This window comes from Sesamum indicum, linkage group LG3, assembly GCF_000512975.1.
Source record: "Sesamum indicum cultivar Zhongzhi No. 13 linkage group LG3, S_indicum_v1.0, whole genome shotgun sequence".
Classification (NCBI taxonomy): Eukaryota; Viridiplantae; Streptophyta; class Magnoliopsida; order Lamiales; family Pedaliaceae; genus Sesamum; species Sesamum indicum.
In genome coordinates this window covers 19058277-19080806 of record NC_026147.1, presented here as the reverse complement: position 1 = coordinate 19080806, position 22530 = coordinate 19058277, and the positions used below count along the sequence as shown (strand labels likewise).

General features: G+C 33.5%; 2 protein-coding genes across 2 annotated transcripts; one reads left to right on the top strand and one right to left on the bottom strand.

Moving 5' to 3' along the window:
* On the top strand, positions 1449-17252 carry LOC105158813 (LETM1 and EF-hand domain-containing protein 1, mitochondrial). The gene is made up of 15 exons (XM_011075692.2): positions 1449-1682; positions 2751-3362; positions 3453-3765; positions 5780-5926; positions 6011-6099; positions 6191-6283; positions 9593-9719; positions 10776-10840; positions 10948-11122; positions 11227-11421; positions 11525-11572; positions 12051-12197; positions 12398-12480; positions 15608-15723; positions 16746-17252. The coding sequence occupies exons 2-15, from the start codon at positions 2767-2769 to the stop codon at positions 16826-16828; spliced, it is 2277 nt and encodes a 758-aa protein (XP_011073994.1). The 5' UTR covers positions 1449-1682; positions 2751-2766; the 3' UTR covers positions 16829-17252.
* Positions 18205-20830, bottom strand: LOC105158812 (UDP-glycosyltransferase 74E2-like). Its single transcript, XM_011075691.2, has 2 exons — positions 19884-20830; positions 18205-19293 (listed from the first exon to the last, which is right to left on the bottom strand). Exons 1-2 carry the CDS (start codon positions 20520-20522, stop codon positions 18574-18576), a joined length of 1359 nt encoding a protein of 452 aa, XP_011073993.1. The 5' UTR covers positions 20523-20830; the 3' UTR covers positions 18205-18573.

Genomic DNA, 22530 nt, shown 5'->3' with positions numbered 1-22530 from the left:
ATTTAAATGTAATTAAATAAGTTATATTAGCTATTATAAATAATATTTAAAAAATTAAATTGTCATTATTTATAACAAAAATTTATTAATTTCTTCTAAGTATTTTTAAGTTCCAAAAATATTAAATTAATTTCTTAATTTTGTAAAGACTTGTACGTTATAAAAAAATTAATTTATTATTTTAAAAAATAAATTTATTAAAATTAACTTAGGGCGGCAGGGGAGGCTCTGGTGGTGGGGATGCATGGTAGGGGTTAATTTGAGAAAATTTAAGTTTTTTTAATAATTTATAATTTTGAAGTGTTTAAAAGTTAAGAAATTTAAAATTCAAAAATAATTAAAGAAAGTATTAAAAATTTATTTTAAGTACGTGGGATTTATTTAAATATACTTAAAATTAATTAATAAACTATAATTGTTAATCGATTAATATTTATGTTCATATAAATATTTAAATTTAGAAAATATTTTTAGTATATTAATTTTTTTATGTGATTTTAATTTAATTTTTATTGAAATTAATAAAAAATAAAAATTTAATATACTTTTTTAGTATTTTTTATTTAAATAAACATATTTATAAATAATTATTTATTTTTTAGGAGAGAAAAGCATACAAAAAAGAAAAATAAAAAATAATTTCAAAATAAACGAAACAAAGGAGAGTGATTTTATAAATTAAAAAAGGTATTTTAGTAAATTGAGTTAAAAAAAAATATATAGTTGGACTTAATCTCTAAAGCATCAATGTAGTTCACCTTTTTTATTATTATGAAATGGAAGAACAATCTAATCTCTGATTATGTTTGCATTAGAAATTCAAAAATAAATAATTAATTATAGTTAGATCCCTTCTTAAAATGAGAAATACTTTCTTAAAAAAAATTTAAAATTATACTTACACCTCTTAAAATAATATTATTTACACCTTATCCCTATTAGGGTTTGGACGAAAAATATTGACGTTAACAAAAAATAAATAAATATTTTTTTATTTTGCCCCTTATTTAATATTTATATATAATCATTATGTACTTAAAAAGAAAAAATGTAATGATTTTAACTTCACTCCATATATATATATATATTGCATTTATTACTTATAAGTACAAAAATATACATGAAAATATTAAACGAGAGACAGAATAAAAAAAATATGTAATCTTTATAAATTATTATGCTTTTTGTCCTTAAAATTTTCGAGTAATGATTTTGATTCATAATCTTTACAAATTATTACGATTTGGATCCATCGGGTTCCCTCTTTCTTAATATCTTTAATTTTAACAATTGGACAAAAATCATAACGATTTGTAAATATTAAGAACTAAAATCGTAGCATTTAAAAATTTAGGGACCAAAATCGATTTTGACCCAAAATATAGGGACCAAAGTGTAATTTACCCCTATTTGATGCATTTCTCTCTGCTCGCTCTAACGCACACCTATTCTGACTCCATCCCCCTCTCTTCTTCCCCATTCTTTTTCTTTCTGTCTTAAACCTCCAAAACCCCTCCAACCCACACACAAAGACAGCAAGCACACACAGAGAGAGAGAGAGAGAGAGAAACGACCTAATACGTATGCATCTATATCTACGCCTATATTAGATATATACGCAGATATAATTGCTTGTTTTCGTTCACTGATCAATTTGTTGCTGCTTTGATTTGCTATAACTGGTGAGTCATCTCTTGCACGCAGGCGCTAATGCTGATTTAACTGCCTTTCACCGCATTTTGCGTTTCAATATTGTCTATACGTTTCTATTTTTGTGTAATTACTGGCTGAATGTCTTGGATTGCGGATTTCTTGTGCGACAAGGTCGATGGGTTTTTGTTTTAGTGTCTTTTTTTTTTCCCTTTTACTTCAGATGTCTCGATTTAGATGCGGAGATAAGTGATTATTACTGCCAAGTGTTTGATATATCTTTTCCCCCAAGAATTTATAGTTTGTAATAGTGAGGGGTATGTGTGGTTTTCTATAAATTAATACTATGGCTCAGGGGTTTTCATCTGTATCAATTATGTTTACTGTTTCCACGGAATTCAATTTTATGTTCGTTTATTTTAACTATGGCAATGTATAGTGTGTGTGTGTGTGAGTGCATGCAAGTATGTTTTCTGAGCGAGAATAAAATGGATAACTACAGAGCAGGAAGAAAATAAGAAGAGTATGTGATAACTGTGTATAAATAAGTTGAATTACTAAATTTCTGAATTAGATAATAAATTAATAAGTTAATGTAATCAGTTCCGTAATGTTTGTGCTAGCTTGTGATGCCCTAGGGAGAACTCTGCTCGGGAATCTGATAGCTAATTATTTGGAATAAGGGAATAAATTTGACCCCTCTTTGGAAGATACATTACATTTACTAATGGTGTATAAGCACTTAAAGGGATACATCAAAATGCTGAAGTTAATTATGGATTCTCTGATATTCGATCAACATTCTCTTTTGGTATTGCTGTATTTGGTTGGCGTGCAAGCAAGTGCTTAATGGGGGCACATCATAGTTTTTCTTGTGTTTGGTCACCCAGTATTACTGTATTAGGTCACAACATATTCACACATAAGACTGACTTTGTCTAGAAAAGAATATTTTTCCTTGTTCTGTGATGTATACTTCATTTGTGTAGTATAGATGCATATGGATCAGAATAACTCATTTATTTTCTAGTTATTTTTCATGTTTTCCAAGTCTTAATTTGTGGGTTCGGGAAGTCTTGACTTTTATTTTCTTTGTGAAGAGGACAAAACTTGGTGATGGCTTCTAGGGCAATTTTGAGGAGGAGAAAGATTCTTTCTGATTACTTGAATGCCCCTGTTCGTTCTATTCAAAGTGTCCAAACCTTGATTCAAGGGCAATCTTATCAGTGCTTTGACTCTCGTGGTTATACAACAATCACAGACCACGTTTCTGTAACTTTTGATCAATTGAGAGAGAATAATGAAGCTTCATCTTTGTGCAAGATCCCACTGGATTGCTCAACCTTTGGTGTCTGTGGGCGTAAAGCTTATGGAATCACATCATTCAGTTATGGAAATAGAAGGACTGATTTCAATAGTCTGATGTGTGTTAAGTTGATGTCACAACCTAAACGTTATGCTTCCACAGCAACTGCAAAGCAGCCTGATTTGGGAAGTGATGATGATAACGAGGAAATTGCTGCAGCAAAGAGAAAGGAAGCTTCCCCAGAAGAATGTGATCAAGCTGTTGTGGGTCTGAGCACTGCAAAGGCAAAAGCAAAAGCTAAACAGCTGCAAGAATCTCAGAGCTTTTATATGCCTATTTTGAAGAAACTCTGGGCCACATTTCTAGGTATTGGCCCGGCTCTAAGAGCTGTAGCTTCCATGAGCAGGTCAGGATTTCTTTATCAGTGTAAAACCCTGATTCTTTGTTGAATCATTTAAAATGGAGGTCTTTTATGATTTGGTTTCTGTACTTCCAGGGAAGACTGGGCCAAGAAACTTAGGCACTGGAAAAATGAGTTTGTATCCACATTGCAGCATTACTGGTTGGGTAGTAAGCTTCTGTGGGCGGATGTGAGGATCAGTTCGAGATTATTGCTGAAACTTGCTGGTGGAAAGAGTCTCTCCAGAAGGGAGAGGCAACAACTTACAAGAACTACTGCTGATGTTTTTAGGCTAGTTCCATTTGCTGTTTTTGTCATTGTTCCCTTCATGGAATTCTTGTTGCCTGTGTTCCTCAAGCTCTTCCCAAACATGCTACCATCAACCTTCCAGGACAAGATGAAAGAAGAGGTATGCATCCAAAGTTGATTCTCTGCTAAGGGGAAGTATCTCTATTTTGTTCTGTTTGTCAATGTAATGTGCTGTGTATAATGCTTCCAAGGCTTGCTATGTTATTAACTGTCCATGTGAAGTTTGCTAACCCTGCTTCTGGAAGTAACTTATTATATCCCAAATATTTATAACGGTCCATATTTGATAATTTTCTGAATCTCTAATTTAATTGGTTGTGCCGGCCTTTGAGTCAAGATAAGAACCTCATTGCCTGCTCTGTCTTTGTCTCTCTATATGAGATGTGCGCACACAGTCAGATTTGTATATATATGTATATGTGTGTGTGCGCGCGCCTAAAGATATCACACCCGCAAGCAATCCCTTACATTCATGCTTAGACTCTCATATTCCTGTGCATGTCTTAGACTCGCATATTTCCACCCCATGTCTTATCTAGAATCTCATACTTAAATTAAGATGCATCTTCCAGACCTTTTACAAACTTGGAGAAAGAACCTCCTTGCAAGTTGTGGGGCCTTTTCCTTTTCTTCTTGCATGCCCTTTGGAAATAGGTGTGAAAGAAAGGATGCCAATTTGCCTAGTAATCTACTGGATGCATGCTGCTTGGGAACTTCGATATTGATTTAAAAATTAAAAATTTGAGCTCATTGAGTAGTTTGTGCATTAATGATATCCTATATTTTTTAGTCCTTCCGTACGAAATCAATTGGCAACTAATGTTTCTCTTTTCTCCTGCTATCCTAGCTGATTTATTGCTTGTTTTTTATTGATCATTCTTATTCTGTCAGTTTTAGTAATTATTTGAAATTATTTTTGCCTGTAATTCAGTCATTTTGCTACTCTCTCTCTCCCTCCCCACTGACCAATTTATCAATCATTACATTCTTAGTCTAGAGTCTGTAGACATGTATGTCCAAAACTTATCAGGATCTACATTCAGTAAGTTCGGAAGTCGCATTGCTCCTAAATATACCCATTTTCTCTGCATCTGGGACCTGGGTATCCATGAGAATCCACATTGTGAATTACCTCAGGCAAACAATGAAACCATGGGTTGAGGGGAAGATTTGCATTAAAAAAACTGCCACTAGTTTACTCATAAGGTGCAACTGTCTATTTACAGTCCACGCATGTTTAGAAATAAAGCAAGTAAGCAACGTGTTATGCGGTTGTCAAACTCAGCTCATTCCTCCATGCCTTAGTTAAGGGATATTGACTATCTGATCCACAATTTGATCTTTCAATTTTTTCACATGCTCACTCATTAGTTAGCTGAATATACTTGTTCCTCCACCAACAATAACATTGAAATCTTTGTAAACTATTAGCCTTTACCTGCAACGAACAAATTGTGATTTTTATTTTCTGATTTCTGCCATAAAAGGGCCAAGCCATAACAAATGGGAAGCGATACGACTCAACTCCAACATAATAGCTCTGATATAGCTAGCCCTTTTAGGTACTTGAATATTGCCTAGCTGTTCGGGTCCATTTACGGTTATTGCTTCTGTGAACATAGTAGCTAAATAATCCCAAAATCACTTTCTGATTCAATCTGTTATTTTCATTCAAACTTGGATAGATATACTGCTCAGGAATCTCATACTGAAATTTATGTGGTCCATGCATGTATACATGCCATTCTTCTGTTAAGATAATGACCTGCTAAATAATTTCTCAATCATAGATAATTTTTCCCCTCACTTCAAAGGTTGTTTCAGTTAATGGTGGCATTGATTATGTGTTTCGCATCAGTGACTAACGTGATCATTTTTAGGTGAGAACCCTAAGTGTATATCCACTCATGAAAATAAGCCTTTTCATTTATTCCCTTTAGCATGTGACCAAGTTGGCTTCTCAGTGAGGACCCTACCTTCCTAAATATTAGGTTGTACAAGAAAGCACTGGAATACATATGCAGTTAGTTACATGGTGAATCATACGTACTTTTTTTCCCTTTATTGTTATATTTCTTGAAACTGACTCTCAGTGTTACTGGAATACATTTTAGGAAGCATTAAAACGGAGGTTGATTGCCAAGATAGAATATGCGAAGTTTCTTCAGGATACAGTCAAAGAAATGGCAAAAGAAGTCCAAAATTCTCGGAGTGGAGAAACTAAGAAGACGGCTGAGGACCTTGACGAGTTTCTGAACAGGGTCAGTACAAAACCATCAGTTTGTCAATAAAAGATCATGCTTCAATAATTATAGTTTGTATAAGTTTTGACATCTTGGATACAGGTTAGAACTGGTGCACGTGTCTCAAATGAGGAAATTTTAGGATTTGCTAAGTTGTTCAATGATGAACTCACGCTAGATAATATCAGCAGGTCAGAACATTTGTGATTCTAGTTGCATCTGATTCCTTTAATGTTAAAATGCACAATCATGTTATGGTGGTTGCAACCATCTTGCTAACAGGCCTCGCCTAGTGAATATGTGCAAGTATATGGGAATCACCCCTATCGGAACGGATGCTTATTTGCGATATATGCTACGAAAAAGATTGCAAAGGTTTGCCATTTTCCATTCCCTGTTATAATATGTGTGCAACGTGTAGTGTAATGGAGTCTTGCAGTCTGTTGGAAATTTCACATTTTGACTATTTATGCATGGTATGTAAGTGATTTCTGCCTAGAACATTCTTATCTTGTTACTCTTAATTCTTAAAGCACCAAGAATGGCATGTATAGCAGATATTTCAAGGAGAGGTAGTGGTGATTAGGGGTGGCAGATGAGTTGAGCCGGCTCGCGCTCGACTGGAGCTCGAGCTCAATTGTTTCTGTTCATGAACTTGCAAGCTTTTTCTATTTTTTTTATTTTTTTATATATATTTTTAATTTTGAATTTTTTATATATATTTAATTTTATATTAATATTTAAACATTTTTATGATCAAAATTGACCATATATTATAATTATTAATCAATATCATATATTTTATTTTGGATAATAATAAATTATGGTATTTTTATTTATACATTTAATCTATATACACAAATAAATTTAATCAACAACTTAGTAAATTATAATATTTTTTGTAATTAAAATTATTATTTAATATGATTATATAAACTTTATGTTATATTTTAATATATATTTGTATTACGTTATACTTTTTTTAAATAGACAATTAATTCACTTATGATTTTTTATGTATTTTTGAGTTTTATATTTATATCAGGATACATACTATGCATTATGCAATCTATTTCATTATTTATAAATTTATGCCAAAATTTAGTGATTCCTATGAATTAGTCTAAAAATAATGATAATGATTATAATAGTGATGGTTGAACAATTTTAATTATTTTAATTATTATACTATTATATATAATGAGATCAAAAAATTTAATCAACAATTACGATATCTTAAAATCTAGGCACCCGATTTACACCAAATTTAAATATATATAAGACCGTGCCAATTAGATCATATCGGACGGTTTGATTTAAAATCACATGGCTTGATTCTACGATACACCGACTTGAATGATTATTCTTATGTTCCGAGTACGAGATCCTGACATCCGTATATCCAATAAGTCTATAACTTTACCAAGTGTATTTTTTTATAAGTTTGATCATATCTAACGGTCTGATCTGAATTTTGATGGTCCGATTAACCCATGTTGTTCAACAATGTAAGATGATAGTTACATCAGTGTGATACTAACATTTATAAATATATAATTTTACTGTAGATTGTGAACATATATTAATCTCAATTATAAAATATTTTTATGTATTTTAATTGCATTATTTTAGATAATTGATACTTTTCTATATTTTGGTATATTTATAATATAGTATATATTATACAATCTATTTTATTACTTATAACTTTATGAAAAAAATTGGTGATTCCCATTATTTAATCTAATAATAATAATAATAATAATAATAATAATATAGTATGCATTATACAATCTATTTTATTACTTATAAGTTTATGTAGAAAATTGGTGGTTCCCATAATTCAATATAATAATAATAATTAAAAAAAAAAATCAGCTTGAGCTCGAGCTCGACTCGTTGCCACCCCTATGGTGATTATGCAATATTTTTTTTTATCTTCAGATGGATATTTACTGAAACATGCATCAGAGAAAAATTCCCCACATTTTGGAAATATTAAGTTTATTAACTAGAGTTTGACAGAGAACCATGTTCTTGTTTCATTCTTTTTTCTGTCCATTGATGAGATCTACTTATATGCTGTAGATGGGTCTGATGGCAACAGATTTGGGCACTACTCCTGAAACTTGGTTATATATTCGCCATGACTAATTCATGTTACTGAATTTTGTTTGGGGTTGGGGTGGGGGGGAAGAGTTTGGAAGCCCCGACTGCTTTTGCTCTGCACATCACTGGTCCTAAATCTTTTTCACCCTTCGTTCTTCTTCTTCTTCTTATGTGGCGAATGGTGGAAGCTTCATTCTTTCTCTTCCGTGGCAAATGTTTTGAAGGAGAGCACATTCTTCCTTCTGGGGCAGATGTGTTCAGCTCAGAAAATGAAGGGTCACATGATTTTACATAAAAAAATGTTTTCTGTTAGAGATACTATGCTGAAAAAATCTGGACATGCCACTCAAGGGGCCGATATCATTTGTAATAGGTGTTGTTGAGCTGGAATGACGGTTAACCCTAAACTAATGCTAAATTTCTTCTCCATGATATTTCCTGTACACATAGGCAGAAATTTAACTGGGAAAGTAATTTGATGTTTTGAGTAAAGAAAGTATTAGTTTTATGATTGAACATCCAGTAAGTAGATGGACTATTGGTTTTAGTCTCATCCTTCAATGTATACATCCGATCCATATAAATAGAGATAGATGAATGCTTACAAACACTAAGACATCTGATTGCTTACCAGCCAATTGCCACTTAAATGTGCACACACACACACACACATATACAAATGTATATCTGGTTTAGGCCAATTTAGCAGGAGCCGGTATAATTAGTGGTTGCTGGAAAATTATTATCACTGGGAATTTTGAGGCTAGTCCAGAAATAATTAAGCGAACAAAAAAATTCGTTGATTTGCTCAGAAGTTGACATGGAATTGGTTGAGTAGGGGAAGATAAAATGGGGTGAGAAGTAAAAGTGCTTAACATGGCTGTTGGAAAAATGGGAATGGGTCGATGGAATATATAAAGTCATGTTGATTTTGAAGCTGTGCTCTTACTGCTATTAGCATTATTTATCTTCACTTCACTTCCATTATTTACACCTTTTCATACTTAAGGTTTTATTATAATTTCCATTTATTGATGTGATATGATCATACCGTTGCACAAGACTTAGTTGCTAATCTTGCTTGAAAAATTTTTAGGTACATATATTTTTCACTTTGTTAATTGTAAGGTGGTACAAGATGTTCCAAGAAGCTGCAATTGTTATGCAAAAACCTCTAAACCAACTCCAACTGCATTATGGATAAGAGTAGTGTATGAAAAGGATTGCTAAGCACTATGAGATGGTAGCTCCAATAGCTACAAATGCTGTGTTCAGTAAGAAATAGAGGCAAGCAAGCTATTGAGTACATGCTGCCACTAACTGTTACTTTGGAGAGAGAAGTGGATGTTGTTGGTCCTGTGAAAGACACATTGATGTTTCATAAGAATATTGCTTAAGCTTTAGCTAGTCATAGAATTGGGAAATGACATACTTTGCTAGTTCCTTTGCTGCTCCATTATTTCTAGTACAAGTAAATGTTGTTTAGCAGTCTAAGACAAATATGAAAAGCTTTTAGTAAGTTGTGCTAAATGTTATTTTGAACTTATTTGGGGTCAACCGGATTCTCTTTTTCAGGATAAAGGAAGACGACAGATTGATTCAAGCGGAGGGCGTGGAGTCTCTATCAGAGGCTGAGCTTCGTGAAGATTGTAGAGAGAGGGGTATGCTTGGAGTACTTTCAGTGGAGGAAATGCGGCAACAGGTTTGTACAAAAATGAAAGTGCATTATCTATGAGAAGTACAAGATTCTGGGTTGTATGTAAAATCTTTATTCCGCGTCATTTTCAGCACACAATTCGTCTCTATGCGTCAACCAAACTGCTTTCATATGTAAGCTATTACTGCATGATAGTTTTATGAGCTCTTTGGAGCGACCAAATTCATATCATAATTGGATTGTGCACTTCAGTTCTTCATGCCCTCAAAGTGTGTACCACTGAATATATTCTGTTGGAACTGGAGTTTCTCAACAATGCAAACTCTTTTTTGTATGTGATTGTAATTTGTCTGTTTATGGATGATGATGTGTGGAGCTCAGGTGAGTTTAATTTTGGCATCTAACAAAATATTAATGATTTGAGCTCTATTAATTTGATGTTTGTGACTTTCTGAATCTAATGCCTTCATTTAGCATCCCGAGCCTCAACACTTTTGTTGTACAAAGACATTTTCATAGTATAATACATAAATGGTCTTTAATAAAATAATTCCTTGTGGTAAACATCTTGGTTTTTTATTTGAAAGTCAACTTGTCTTCTTTCTTTCACCAGATTTCCATTTAACAGTTTTAGAATATTGAAACTCTACTGCATTGTTGAAGGGTTTGTGTGAGAGGGCCCAATGGTCTCTGCTGCTGCATATTTTTCCTGTCATTTTAATCACACAACTGGTTTCTCCTTGGCATTCTTCTTTAACTTTTTGGTTGTGTTCATGAATAATCTGTGGCTGGTTATTGAGAACTGCTTGGTAAAAACATTAGATGTCTGATCAATGTTGCATAAGCATGGGCTGGAATCCTAAATTAAAATGCAGTAGACATACTCTTAAAACTTTTAAGGTTGCAAAACTTTTATAATCACCAAATTTTAGGCATCAGAAATTTGTATGCCAGTGGAAGGTTCGTATTCATAAGCTGTAGGAGATATATTCGCATTTCCTGTTCAATTAACTGAGCCATTGTGGCCCTTATTCTCTTTAGCTGTGTGGAAGCTTTCATATGTCTTGAGTTACATATAACTAATTATCTTTTTTGTTGCAGCTGCGAGATTGGCTGGATTTATCTCTGAATCACTCTGTTCCATCTTCTCTTTTGATACTTTCCAGGTTAATTGAATTGATTCTGAACTTACTTTTCCCTATCAAATCTGAAAGTTCTAGTCACTATTTGGTTCTCACACAGCATCTGATATTTCTGCCAATGCTGTTTGCAGAGCCTTCACAGTATCAGGAAAGTTGAGGCCTGAGGAAGCAGTTCGAGCTACATTGTCTTCGCTTCCAGATGAGGTTGTAGACACTGTGGGCGTTACATCATTGCCATCTGAAGATTCTGTGTCAGAGAGGAGGAGGAAGTTGGACTTCCTTGAAATGCAGGAAGAACTTATCAAGGTTGATGAAATTTTCATTTGTTTCCTGACAAATAATAGTGTATTTTCGTCTAGAACTCTTTGCTGCTTGATTTTTTTATCCTTGTTTCATTTAATTGAATATAGGAGGAGGAAGAAAAAGAGGAAGACCAACTAGCCAGGAAAAAAGAATCAGGTGGTGCTGAGGTTGATGTGGCTTTGAAAGAAATGACCATTCCTACTGCAGGAGAAGCACAACAACAAGCTAGAGCAAGAGCTCTGGATAAACATGAACAGCTTTGTGAACTTAGTCGTGCATTGGCTGTTTTAGCTTCTGCCTCTGTAATTAAGAAATTTCTGGCTCTTGAGTTTCTTATGAGGTTATATTTCCACATTTGTGTTTCTTCTTTAAATTCATTCTTTTCCATTTTGATTTATTATGCAGTCAGTGAGCAGGGAACGCGAAGAATTCCTAAGGCTCGTCAACAAAGAGGTAACTAATGTTAACATAGCAATGATGGGATGTACACTTAACCGAGATTCATTTTTAAGTCAACTCGAAATGTACCAATGAAACTAAGAGATAAATATTCCATTTGGATAAATGAATGTGTTCAGATAAGATAAGACTTTATTTAACTAAATATAGATTACTTGAAGTGTTGTTTTTTAGAATCTATTGAAGCAAAACTTCTCATATGCCTGTCAAATATTGTGCTTGAATGTAATTCCCCTTTTTGTACAGATTGTTTATAGATGTGATTTCAAAATTCCTTCTTTCTTTATGGACGAGCAAAATCTAATTCAGTTATATTTGTATCATAATATCTTAAAATCTTTGTTTGAACTAAACTCGTATCCACATGGTTCTAGATATTAGACATTTTCGTGTACATGTACACATCACAACTAAGTATATTCTAGGACAGATAATGGTTTATTGCTCGTGGTAATTTCCTTAATCTTGTCAGATTGAGTTTTACAATAGCATGGTGGATAAGGATGTAACAGATAGTGAATTGGAGGCTATGAAGGCATATAAAGCTGCCCGTGATGAAAGTGAGGATGGTGCTGAAGTTCCCAAGCACAACATGGTTTCATCTGCTCTCATAGATAGGGTATGCTGTCTTCTTTGCAGTTACTAAGAGGTGATGTCCTCACATGCACACTGTCACAGAGAAGGAAAAAGAGAAAAAAGTACTAAGCTCCTGCATACCTAGAAAAAGTCACAATTAGGAGCAACTATAGGAAGTAAATAGAAAATCAGAAAGTGCACTCATACTCGAGATCATATAAGTAATTGGCTGAGTTGATCCAGGTTGATGCTATGCTTCAAAACCTTGAGAAAGAAATTGATGACGTGGATGCGAAAATTGGTGATCAATGGAGAATACTTGACAGGTAGATCCATGACCTTCTGATTATCATACTCCTTTCCTTTAATTTTTAGATCTCAAGTTTCAAGCAATTCCTAGCATGGTGGTTTTTTATTTGCCAACTAACTCTTCGAAGTGATATTCACAGTATTTATGATACATCTAACAAACTAATTGTTAATTAATTTTAAATGTTTTTAATTGTCAAACTAATTTAAAAACTAAGTTGTGTATAGTAGCAGCTTCACTAATTCAAGTGTTTGTGATTGACTTTTGTCAGAGTTTTAGTTAAGTGAAAAGAGAAACACAAGACAAACATTTACGTGGTTCGGTCATATAACCTATGTCCACGAGACAAATGCCCAAAGGGCTAAATCATATTATTCTCGATATATAACCTCCACATATTTATATAGGTGAATTTACATATGTGTATAACATAAAAATAAGGAAATATCTCCAAAATCAAATCATATAGATATCACAAGAATCACTAAGATTTAGTTGTGATTCTCTTGTGGTTTTACAGTTATTTGGAGAATCAATTCATGATTCTCAACACTCCCCCTCAAGTTGGACATGGAGTTCTTGATTGTAATATTCAACTTGGACAAAGAAGTCAAAACTTTTCTTTCAGTGTAACGTAGGAGGAGGTCACCGGAGGTCAAGGTGTCGTCATTCCATACATACACATCCACAATAGCATAAATAGAGACATCATGTCACACAGCTAGTTTTAGGTGCAAAACACCAGTACAAAGGCACTTATCCTATGAAGCAAGGTCGATCAGACACACACACAAATAGGTGTAAGACAAATTAGGGTTTCATGCGGCGGCGCTCTAGGGTTTCAAAAGGCAGCGTGCAAGTATGCTAGCGGCGGCGTGCTAGGGTTTCAACATGCTCTCTCTTTTTTTTTCTTTCTTTTTTTTTTTTCTAATTTTTGAGAAACCCGCTCTAATACCATGTCAGAGTTTTAGACAAGTGAAGAGAGAAACACAAAACGAACATTTACATGGTTCAATCATATGACCTATGTCCACGAGACAAATGCCCAAAGGGCTAAATGATGTTATTCTCTCTTAGTTTGATGATATAACCTCCACCTATTTATATAGGTGGATTACATATGTATATCATATAAAAATAAGGAAATATCTCCAAAATCAAATTATATAAATATCACAAGAATCACTAAAATTTTATTGTGATTCTCTTGTGATTTTACAGTTATTTGGAGAATCAAGTCATGATTCTCAACAACTTCTATCAATACTTATTTCTTATGATAATGTGATATATATTTATATGTTATATAAAGTACTTTTTAAACTATTAATAACTTTAAAACTTAATTTATTACTAGTAGTGGTGGCACACTCAATGTGTGCTTAATTGTATTCTATATAATATTTAAAATATTTATGTATTTTAGATTTTTATTATTAAAAATAATTTTTTGATTAGTTATATGAAAAACATGCTTAAAGAAGTTTGAATGATAACATTGGACAGAAGGAAGATAAAATTATATATTTAGAGAAAAATATGAAAAGTAAAAACAAAAAAAGAAAGTGACAAGAGCTTCATTGTAATTTGTCTTTTTGGATAGGATTAATTTAGTCACTACATTAAACGCATTCCAAAAATAGTTATTCTAACCCCCCTCCCCCTTAATCAGTAGTGTAGATATAAAATATTATTCCTCTATCCACCATGTGATGCTCCTATTTCCTTCAGGGCTGTTGACAAATTATGTCTCATTTTTCTAAAATGTCATTTTTTTTCCTGAAAGATTATGTTGCTTGAAGTAATGATGCTTTTATGGGTAAAAAATTGTTAAAATACTAAAATATTTAACTTTTCATCTTCATCTAAAATCCTCGTACGGAGTTTGATGGTGTGAGTGGCGTACTGTACTCTGTTGGTTACCAGATACTGAAATATTCACCTATCCGATTGTAAAAGTGGGATAAATTACTTCATATGGCTGACACCTAAATAATTCAAATACAATGATGTCTTGTATTACAGTGAAATACAGGGAAATGACCTTTTGTATACTCTGTGACATTCTTTAGCAACCCATTAATTTAGGTGTTAGTATCCTTCATTGTTTTGCATGTTATAATTATCTGAAAAACAACATTAGTTTAGTATATCTTATTTGAAACATCCTGTAAGTTAAGAATTCTCATGATGTAGGATGATAGTTATTGTGTAATGGCTTTGTCGAAAGCTTATTGTGTAAACTTTTCTTTTCTCACCATCAGCTATTTGTCAATGCATTACATAAGTATGTTACTTGTGCATATATACATATGCATAAGGCACATGTCGATAAATAATTTGGTATGACTTTGTGAATTGCACAGTTTGTATATGTGTATGTAAAATTCTAGCTATTATAATTTCTTGGGGCGAAGACGCAGCCCCAAGAAGTTTCATTGTGAATCCTCTTACTGCAGCATAGATGACTTGATCAGACTAGGAAGCTGGTTATGTTTGAGATGCATGAGCTGGGCTCGGACCTCACTAACTGCAAAACCAAAAAGTTACAATCTCATTCCACGCATGTTCTGTGTGTAAGCATGTAGCATGAACAAATATATGTACAGACAAGTGACGAATTGGGGTGGTAAATATCGTACCTATGTTCTAAAGAAGCTTCCATCTTAAATAGAGGACTCTTTCCAGAATTGGGGACCATTAACACAAAGTTTATATTAAATTTCATTATCTATCTGCATGAGTCCTCAAAATCGATTTTCCCAATGTATGCACTACTATTATGTTCATTATTATGATCAGTTTATATGCTTGTGTTATGTACATGCATTATACAACTTGACTGATGGGATGTCTACTTAGTTTTTGGAGCCATAATTCCGGCATAACTACAGTAGAAATTTTATTTTGTCGTTATTATGTGATTGAAGAACTTGTTTTAGGACAAAATTCCATTTAAAAATTCTTGTTTTAACAGGCTCTGCCTGGTCCCAGAGTGTAACTTTTATGTTATTTTATCTATTTCTGTACTTGGGTTTTGTCTCTGTCTGAATGGATCTATGTAATTTACTCTTGGTTGGAGTAAAGTTTTATCATTATCTATATGCTTGGTCATTTAGATTACGGTGTATGATGACATGCAGAGATTATGATGGTAAAGTGACTCCTGAAGAGGTGGCAGCCGCTGGTATGTACTTGAAGGACACTTTAGGCAAAGAGGGGGTGCAGGAACTAATCAGCAATCTTTCCAAAGATGCAGGTTAGTTAACTCTGCTTCATTGTTTACATGTGGCTGTCAGTTCCACTGTTCCGTGTGAAATCTAAAGGTAGTCAAATCAACTGATATTGCTAGAATTCTGGAATACCTTCCTAATTGGGTCTCTCATTCTTTGTAAGATTTATCTAATTAAAACAATGTTTTTAAAATGGAATTGATGATTGAATAAAAAAGCCAACTGAATCACTCGTTCACCTGTGGTTGACTATTTTTTTTTCTAAAAAAATTGGTATTAGAAAATGTTATTACATGTGTGTATATTATATATCGCAATGTATATATATTATATAATGACTTGTACATACACACACACACACACACGAGCGTTATATATAACATGTTATAAATTTTTTTTAATAAAATACCCAATTAATTAACATGTAAAATAGTGAGGGTGAGATGCAATCCATGCATCTTCCTCACTCAAGCAGAACTCCGTTCTTCATTTTTGGTAAGTAGAGCCCTCTTCTTGCGACATCCTTCACACTTCACAGGATTGGGTCCATAGTCCAGTTGGGGTTGAGAAGAAACCCTCATTTCTTTGGTAACAGGTAGGTAGTTTATGCTGGCCTTTACTATTGTCGAACAAAATTCAATATATGCGGCTGCTTCTCTAATATCTCAAAATTCGACAAAGCAACAAAGAACAGTTCTCATAGGAATAGGAAAGAAACTCATGTGAAATTATAAGCCAAAATAAATAAATAAATACTAGCACTACTTAGCATTCAGGGGGTAAAAGATGTACCAAGAATTAGGAGGGCACCATAAAAAGATCCTTTCCTTTTTGTAAAACTATTTTAAACAAAAATATGCCAAATCCATGTTATAAATTTTAACTCTGGACTCTGGTTTCTTATACCACAAGTGTACCGAACTGATGGCCAGTTTATGGTTAAACAGATGGAACTGATTGCTTGGATTCAGTTATGAAAACATTGGATATTAACGGCATGATTATCTTACTGTACTTCTAACTGTGTTATGTTATTTCTCTACTTCAGACGGAAAGATACTTGTTGAAGACATTGTTAGATTGGGTAGTCGGGTGGAAGACCGCAGCACAGCTGAATCTGAGAAAATGTAGAGGACAGAAATAGCATAATGTATTGCCTTACTTTAGCAGTACTGGTGTAGCTTAGTCAGTTCATGAAAGGTTGGCATCCCACATTTGGGCGCAATTTGAAGTTCTTTTACTTGCTTGGGTACAACCGTCAGTTTGTTTTTCAAGAGCTGAGTGGCGTACCTTCACCCAAATCCTTTCCTTGTTCTGGCGTGAAAAGTGATCTTGAAATATCAGTAGTGGTACACTGATGGGTGTGAATTTCGAGTTGCGTAAGAATAAATTTCGATAGATGAAAACAAAGCATCTGTATAAAAGGAATCTTTCAGTTGGAGTGCAAGTACATGTATAGAAATCGTATCTTATTGAAATGTATTCTTTACCTCTTGTATCCTGAATTTGACAGCCTATTAATTTATTTCTAAAATGTTCTGCTTTTCTTTTCTAAGGTTGAAGTTGTATTGAAAATTGAAAAGATGTTTGCGTGGGGAGTACCATTTCATAACAGGAAATTGCGTTCTCGATCAAGTCCCCAGCTAATTAATGCATGAATTTGTGTATATACATGCCAATGCTTGTATTATACAAAAAAATATTTTATATATATATATATATATATAAAGTAGAAGTAAATCTTTTGGTGTTAATTTTGTTGCAAGGATAATTACACTCCCATTTCCTGAATTTGGTGTAATTATATATAACCTTATGTAGTTTGGAAAGTTACATTTAGTACTCCTGAGATTTGGTTTTGTCTAACAAATAAGTCTTTCTGTTAGTTAAAATTTATTGAATTTATTGATACCAACAAAAAAGCTGACTAAAGATTGGTATACTTCGATTAATTGATTATTGACTTGTTGTAGGTCAAATAATTTTTTTTGTACTAAACTACTGTTATAACGGTGAAAATATACCTCTCATATGTACTAATGCGTGAAGACGTATGAGGGTGATTTGTTCATAAAAAAAAATTATTTGACCTGCAATAAATTAGTAATAAGTCAATCAGGGGTTAACATAGACTTTTTTTTAATCTTTTGTTAATATCAGTAAATTTAGTGAATTTTGACTAACGAACGGACTTATTTGTTAGACAGAAACAAACATCAATGGTGCTAGATATAATTTCTCAAATTACAAGGGATCTATGTGTAATTACATCAAACCCAAAGGGAGGGGAGTGTAATTATTCCTTTGTTTCAAAACACAATGCCTCCCTTCTTTTTTTTTTTTCTCAAAAGAAAAAAATGATATCATATATATTTATATAATCGTAACCTTTTTGCTGCAAATAGAAGTGGCCTTTTGATCATAAACATTCAACCTATTCGAAGCTAGAATCTAAATACTCTGTATATTTATCAAAATAGTCACTTAATAGTTTCTAGCCGCTGATTGTGCCAAGAAGTCGGCTGGTGTGTGGGCCTCTTTGTAGCAGTAGTAAAACATGTACTTGATTAAATTTAGTGAAAATCGTGTAGCAATTCCCCGAGTAAGATTTCCAAACTACAGATTGTATCCCTTATATCTTGTCAAGGTAGTGTTGTCGGAGATGCATGATGGAATAAACTACAAAACTTAAAACTTAAGAACCAAAATTATGAAAATACACTTAAAAGACCATCACTATAAGTATTTTCTACGCAGACATACATCTTACCCCCTTTATTTCCCCCTAAAAATGAGAGTAGCAAAGAATAGTTGAGAGAACGAAAAAATACGGCCCCTCTGATGATCAAAATCTCTTCCTGTTTCTTCATCCCATATTATCCAGAAATGCACATAAGTTTTGAAACAAAATCCTCAATGTTGTTAGCAGAAGTACCACCTTTTTCCACTGCTTCATTGACCAAATCCTTCCACATACATGCATTTCTCTTGAGTTCCATTCCTCTATCCTCTTCAGTAACCTCTTTTATGCACATTGCAATTTCTTCTCTACCAACAATCCCGTCTTCACCACGTTTAACTCTCACCCCAACTCCCCAAACGTCCTCAATAAATTTGGAATTCATCTGCTGGTCTACCCACTGAGGCATGGCTATAAGCGGCACCCCACAGCTCAATGCTTCAAGCGTGGAATTCCACCCACAATGAGTTAGGAAACATGCAATGGCACGATGAGCCAGGACTTCCGGTTGCTTGCACCAGCCGACAATTAGGCCTTTTTCTGAGGCCAATGAAGTGAAATCATCGGGGAGCTTATCCACTTCCAAAGGTCTTACTACCCACAGAAAGTAGCAGTTGCTCGTCATTAGTCCCCATGCTACTTCCTCCATTTGTTTTTTCCCCAGAGATGCTATGCTTCCAAAAGATACGTAAACAACAGAGCCGGTTTCCCTTGAGTCTAGCCATTCTGTGCAGGCGGGCTCAAGCAAGTTGATTGTATGATTCTTGCTGTTGGAAAGTTTCTTGTCCATCTGCAATAACGAAAACGTCGGTCCAACTGTCTTGATCGGATATCGACTTGCCATCCACTCGACTACCTGATAAAAAATATACGAAAACGAACATTATGATCATGTAATGGTCTTCCTCCTGTTGTTTACTCGCCCACTAAACTCTCAGATTATTACAATGGCAGTTATCTTCAAATTCTTGTTTCTTGCCTCTTACAGGAAGGGGAAAGTTGCCATTTACTCTATGGTATTTTATACTCCTAGCTTGCAAATTGTGTGTTTTATTTTAGAATCAGTTGAACTCAAGTTTAACATTGACATGGACAATGCAATATTTCTATCCAAATTATTTTTGACTTCCGTGTGTTATGATCAAAATTTTAGTTTAAATGTTCACATATCAGAATATGAAAAAATGCCAGAAGAGAATTCATTTCTGTGACACTGAGATGCATCTTTTGTGGATAGAAAGTAAAGGGCAATCAGCTTAAAGCAGGCAGGCATCCTGAAATATTGTCAGATTGTTCATAAAGAGAACACACATAATCAAGCAGGTTTCATTAGTTAACTCCATAGCTATCATGTAATAATCTTTTAATGCAAGAAAATCATCTGAGTTACTGATATAGCAATCCAAGTTCATTCCCACTACATAATAACACGTAATACCGCTATACCTGATTTTCCAGCTTGTCGAATGTGTTGAGAAAGATCCAATCCACTTTCTCAAGATTCGAGAACTGATCAGCCATAACTGTTGGAATAGTTTGCTTAGGATCCGTAAACTCAAGAAAAGAAGGCAAATCTTTCGTCCCAAGAGCAGGCAGCGAAGGCAACGATACTACAGAATCTTCATAAGGAAATCTTAGTGTCTCTTGCTTCAAATGGTAGAAGACAGCAGAGACAGCACAAGACTGAGTGAAAAACGACGCTCCACGTAAGCCTCGCTCATGGGCTATGTCCAGAACCCATGGCATGGTAGAATCATACACAATAACTTGAGCAGCATCCCTCTGTTCATCGATGAATCTTGCCAAGTTCTTTGAAAACACGGCCTTGAAGCGCTTGAAGTAGCCTTCTATGCTCTCAGGATCCTTCACGTCTTCTGAACCATCCGAAACATCGACTATGGTAAGTAAGCCGCAAAGCGAAGATTTCGCAGACTTGGTCACAGCTTTAGTCGTGATAAACGTAATTCGAACACCCTTTGAGGCTAGATACTTAGCAAACTCTAGTGCAGGATTAATGTGGCCTTGTGCAGGGTACGGGACGACAAGAACATGAGGCCTTCTAGCTGTAGCCACTTCTGTTTCCATCGTTGTCTTACAATTTCAAGAAGATACGCTATAAACCAGATACTTATAAGCAAGAATGAGTTTAATTTGTGTAAGAGAAGTATCTGTAAGAATCAGATGATGTTGTGTAGTCCATGACAAATTTGTGTTGGTGGGACTTACAATGTACCAGCTATGTTCATGATGTGGTTGTGGTTTGAGCTAAGAAGTAAACACAAAATTCTTACACCGATACAATTGATACGTCCCAAGTCTTTTTTCTAGAGAGAGGATGTTTGCGAAGGTGCTCAAACCACTACCACATCAGTTCATAAGATTGATTTGTCCTTGTGAACATTGTGACTGCATTTCCTCGCACTATTCTTGTTCATCTTGTATGTATCTCATGATTATTATGCATTTTGGGCTGTGCTCTGCGGCAGAATTGACTGCACGGTTATTTAAATGTGAGCATAGTTTTTTACTGATTGAATTTTCTATTCCATATTTTATTGTATCAACCTTTTTATATCTTTTAACATATACACATTACGTGTACAAAAATTACGTCATATAGAAAAAGTTTTAAACGTTGTGGCGTGCATATATTAAATGGAACAGAAGATGCAACAAGATTTAAAATAATAAATCCAATTTGAATTTTCTAGTACGGAAATTTAGTCCAACTAAATTTAGAAGATAAATTGCGGCCACCTTCTTGTTGACATAATTATAAATATTTCTTTTGTGGTGTCTATAAATTTGTATATATAATTGAGGAACTAGTTGATAATTATTAAAAAGAATTAAATTTTAAATATATTAAAATTTAAACAGAGTAAATTAAAATTTTATAAAATATTTGGAGTAAAATTTTATATATTAAAAAATGAGAAGATGTCATTAATATTTTGATAAACACAAACTTTAAATTAAATTAAATTAGGGGGCAGCAGCAAGTGCTCTCACCCCCTAAAGCCAGACTCTCACCAGTCATCACCTCTCTCTCTCTCTCTCTCTCTCTCAATATATAAAAATAAATAAAATAAAATTATAACCATAGCTAATCCTTTTCCATTTGCATTTCATTTTCGTTTCTTCTTCACGACCGCAAAGAAAAAGAAAAAAGGTACGAATATATATATTGTTGGAAAATAGAAGCTGTGCCGTGGAAAACCACTGCCTTGAAAGTGAAATTTCGGTACTATCATGGTGCAGATAGTATAAATCGATCGCTCCCCAAAGTTAACACAGCTATTACTTTCTTACACACGCACTCTTGGAAGAAAGTTTGAAATAACGAACAAAATATAAAACTCAAAAGTGAAAGAAAAAAAATGAACTAGAAGAGAAGAGACTCTTGAGTTTTTGGTGTCAAATGAAATGAACTTAAGCCCTATTTATAGAGCCATACATTAGTTGTTGGAAAAAATGGGACTCTATCCCATCCACAAAATCCAACGGATTTATTTTGATATTTTAGGAGCATGAATGGATTTAGGAGTCTTAGGTGATTAGGAGTCTAAAATCATTAGTCATTTCTAACATATATATATATATATATATATGCTACGAAAAGATTAATTAATTAATATATTAATATTATTCGATCAGTATATTTATTAAACGTACCATTTACTATTCAATTTAATATTTAATTGAAAATTTTGAAAAATTTGATAATTTACAAATTAGTGATGGGTTAAATATTTTATTTGAATTAAGGATGTTATAGTTAATTAATTAATTAAATTACAAATTTTGAAGAGTTCATCTACACTAAATAAAATTCATAAAAAAAAGTAAACAAAATCCTTTTTTTTTATACATTAAATAGAAAACAAATTACTTACACACAAAAAATTTATTATAGCTAATCCTAAATGACTCTTTGAGCATTACTCTAACAAATTTGAAACCACAACTATGAGCCAAATGAAATATTTTATATCATAAATCTTCTCTTTTAAAATAAATTAAATGTTTACGATCGGTATTTCTATAATACAAATAAAATTATCAAAAATTTTAGTCGCCTCATCATAGCGTT

Coding starts and splice junctions, on each gene's coding strand:
- LOC105158813 (XM_011075692.2), top strand. CDS start 2,767: ATGGCTTCTAGGGCAATTTTGAGGAGGAGAAAGATTCTTTCTGATTAC. Junction 6,284..9,592: donor CTACGAAAAAGATTGCAAAG/GTTTGCCATTTT, acceptor TCTCTTTTTCAG/GATAAAGGAAGACGACAGAT. Junction 15,724..16,745: donor CAATCTTTCCAAAGATGCAG/GTTAGTTAACTC, acceptor TCTCTACTTCAG/ACGGAAAGATACTTGTTGAA.
- LOC105158812 (XM_011075691.2), bottom strand. CDS start 20,522: ATGGAAACAGAAGTGGCTACAGCTAGAAGGCCTCATGTTCTTGTCGTC. Junction 19,294..19,883: donor TCGACAAGCTGGAAAATCAG/GTATAGCGGTAT, acceptor ATTTTTTATCAG/GTAGTCGAGTGGATGGCAAG.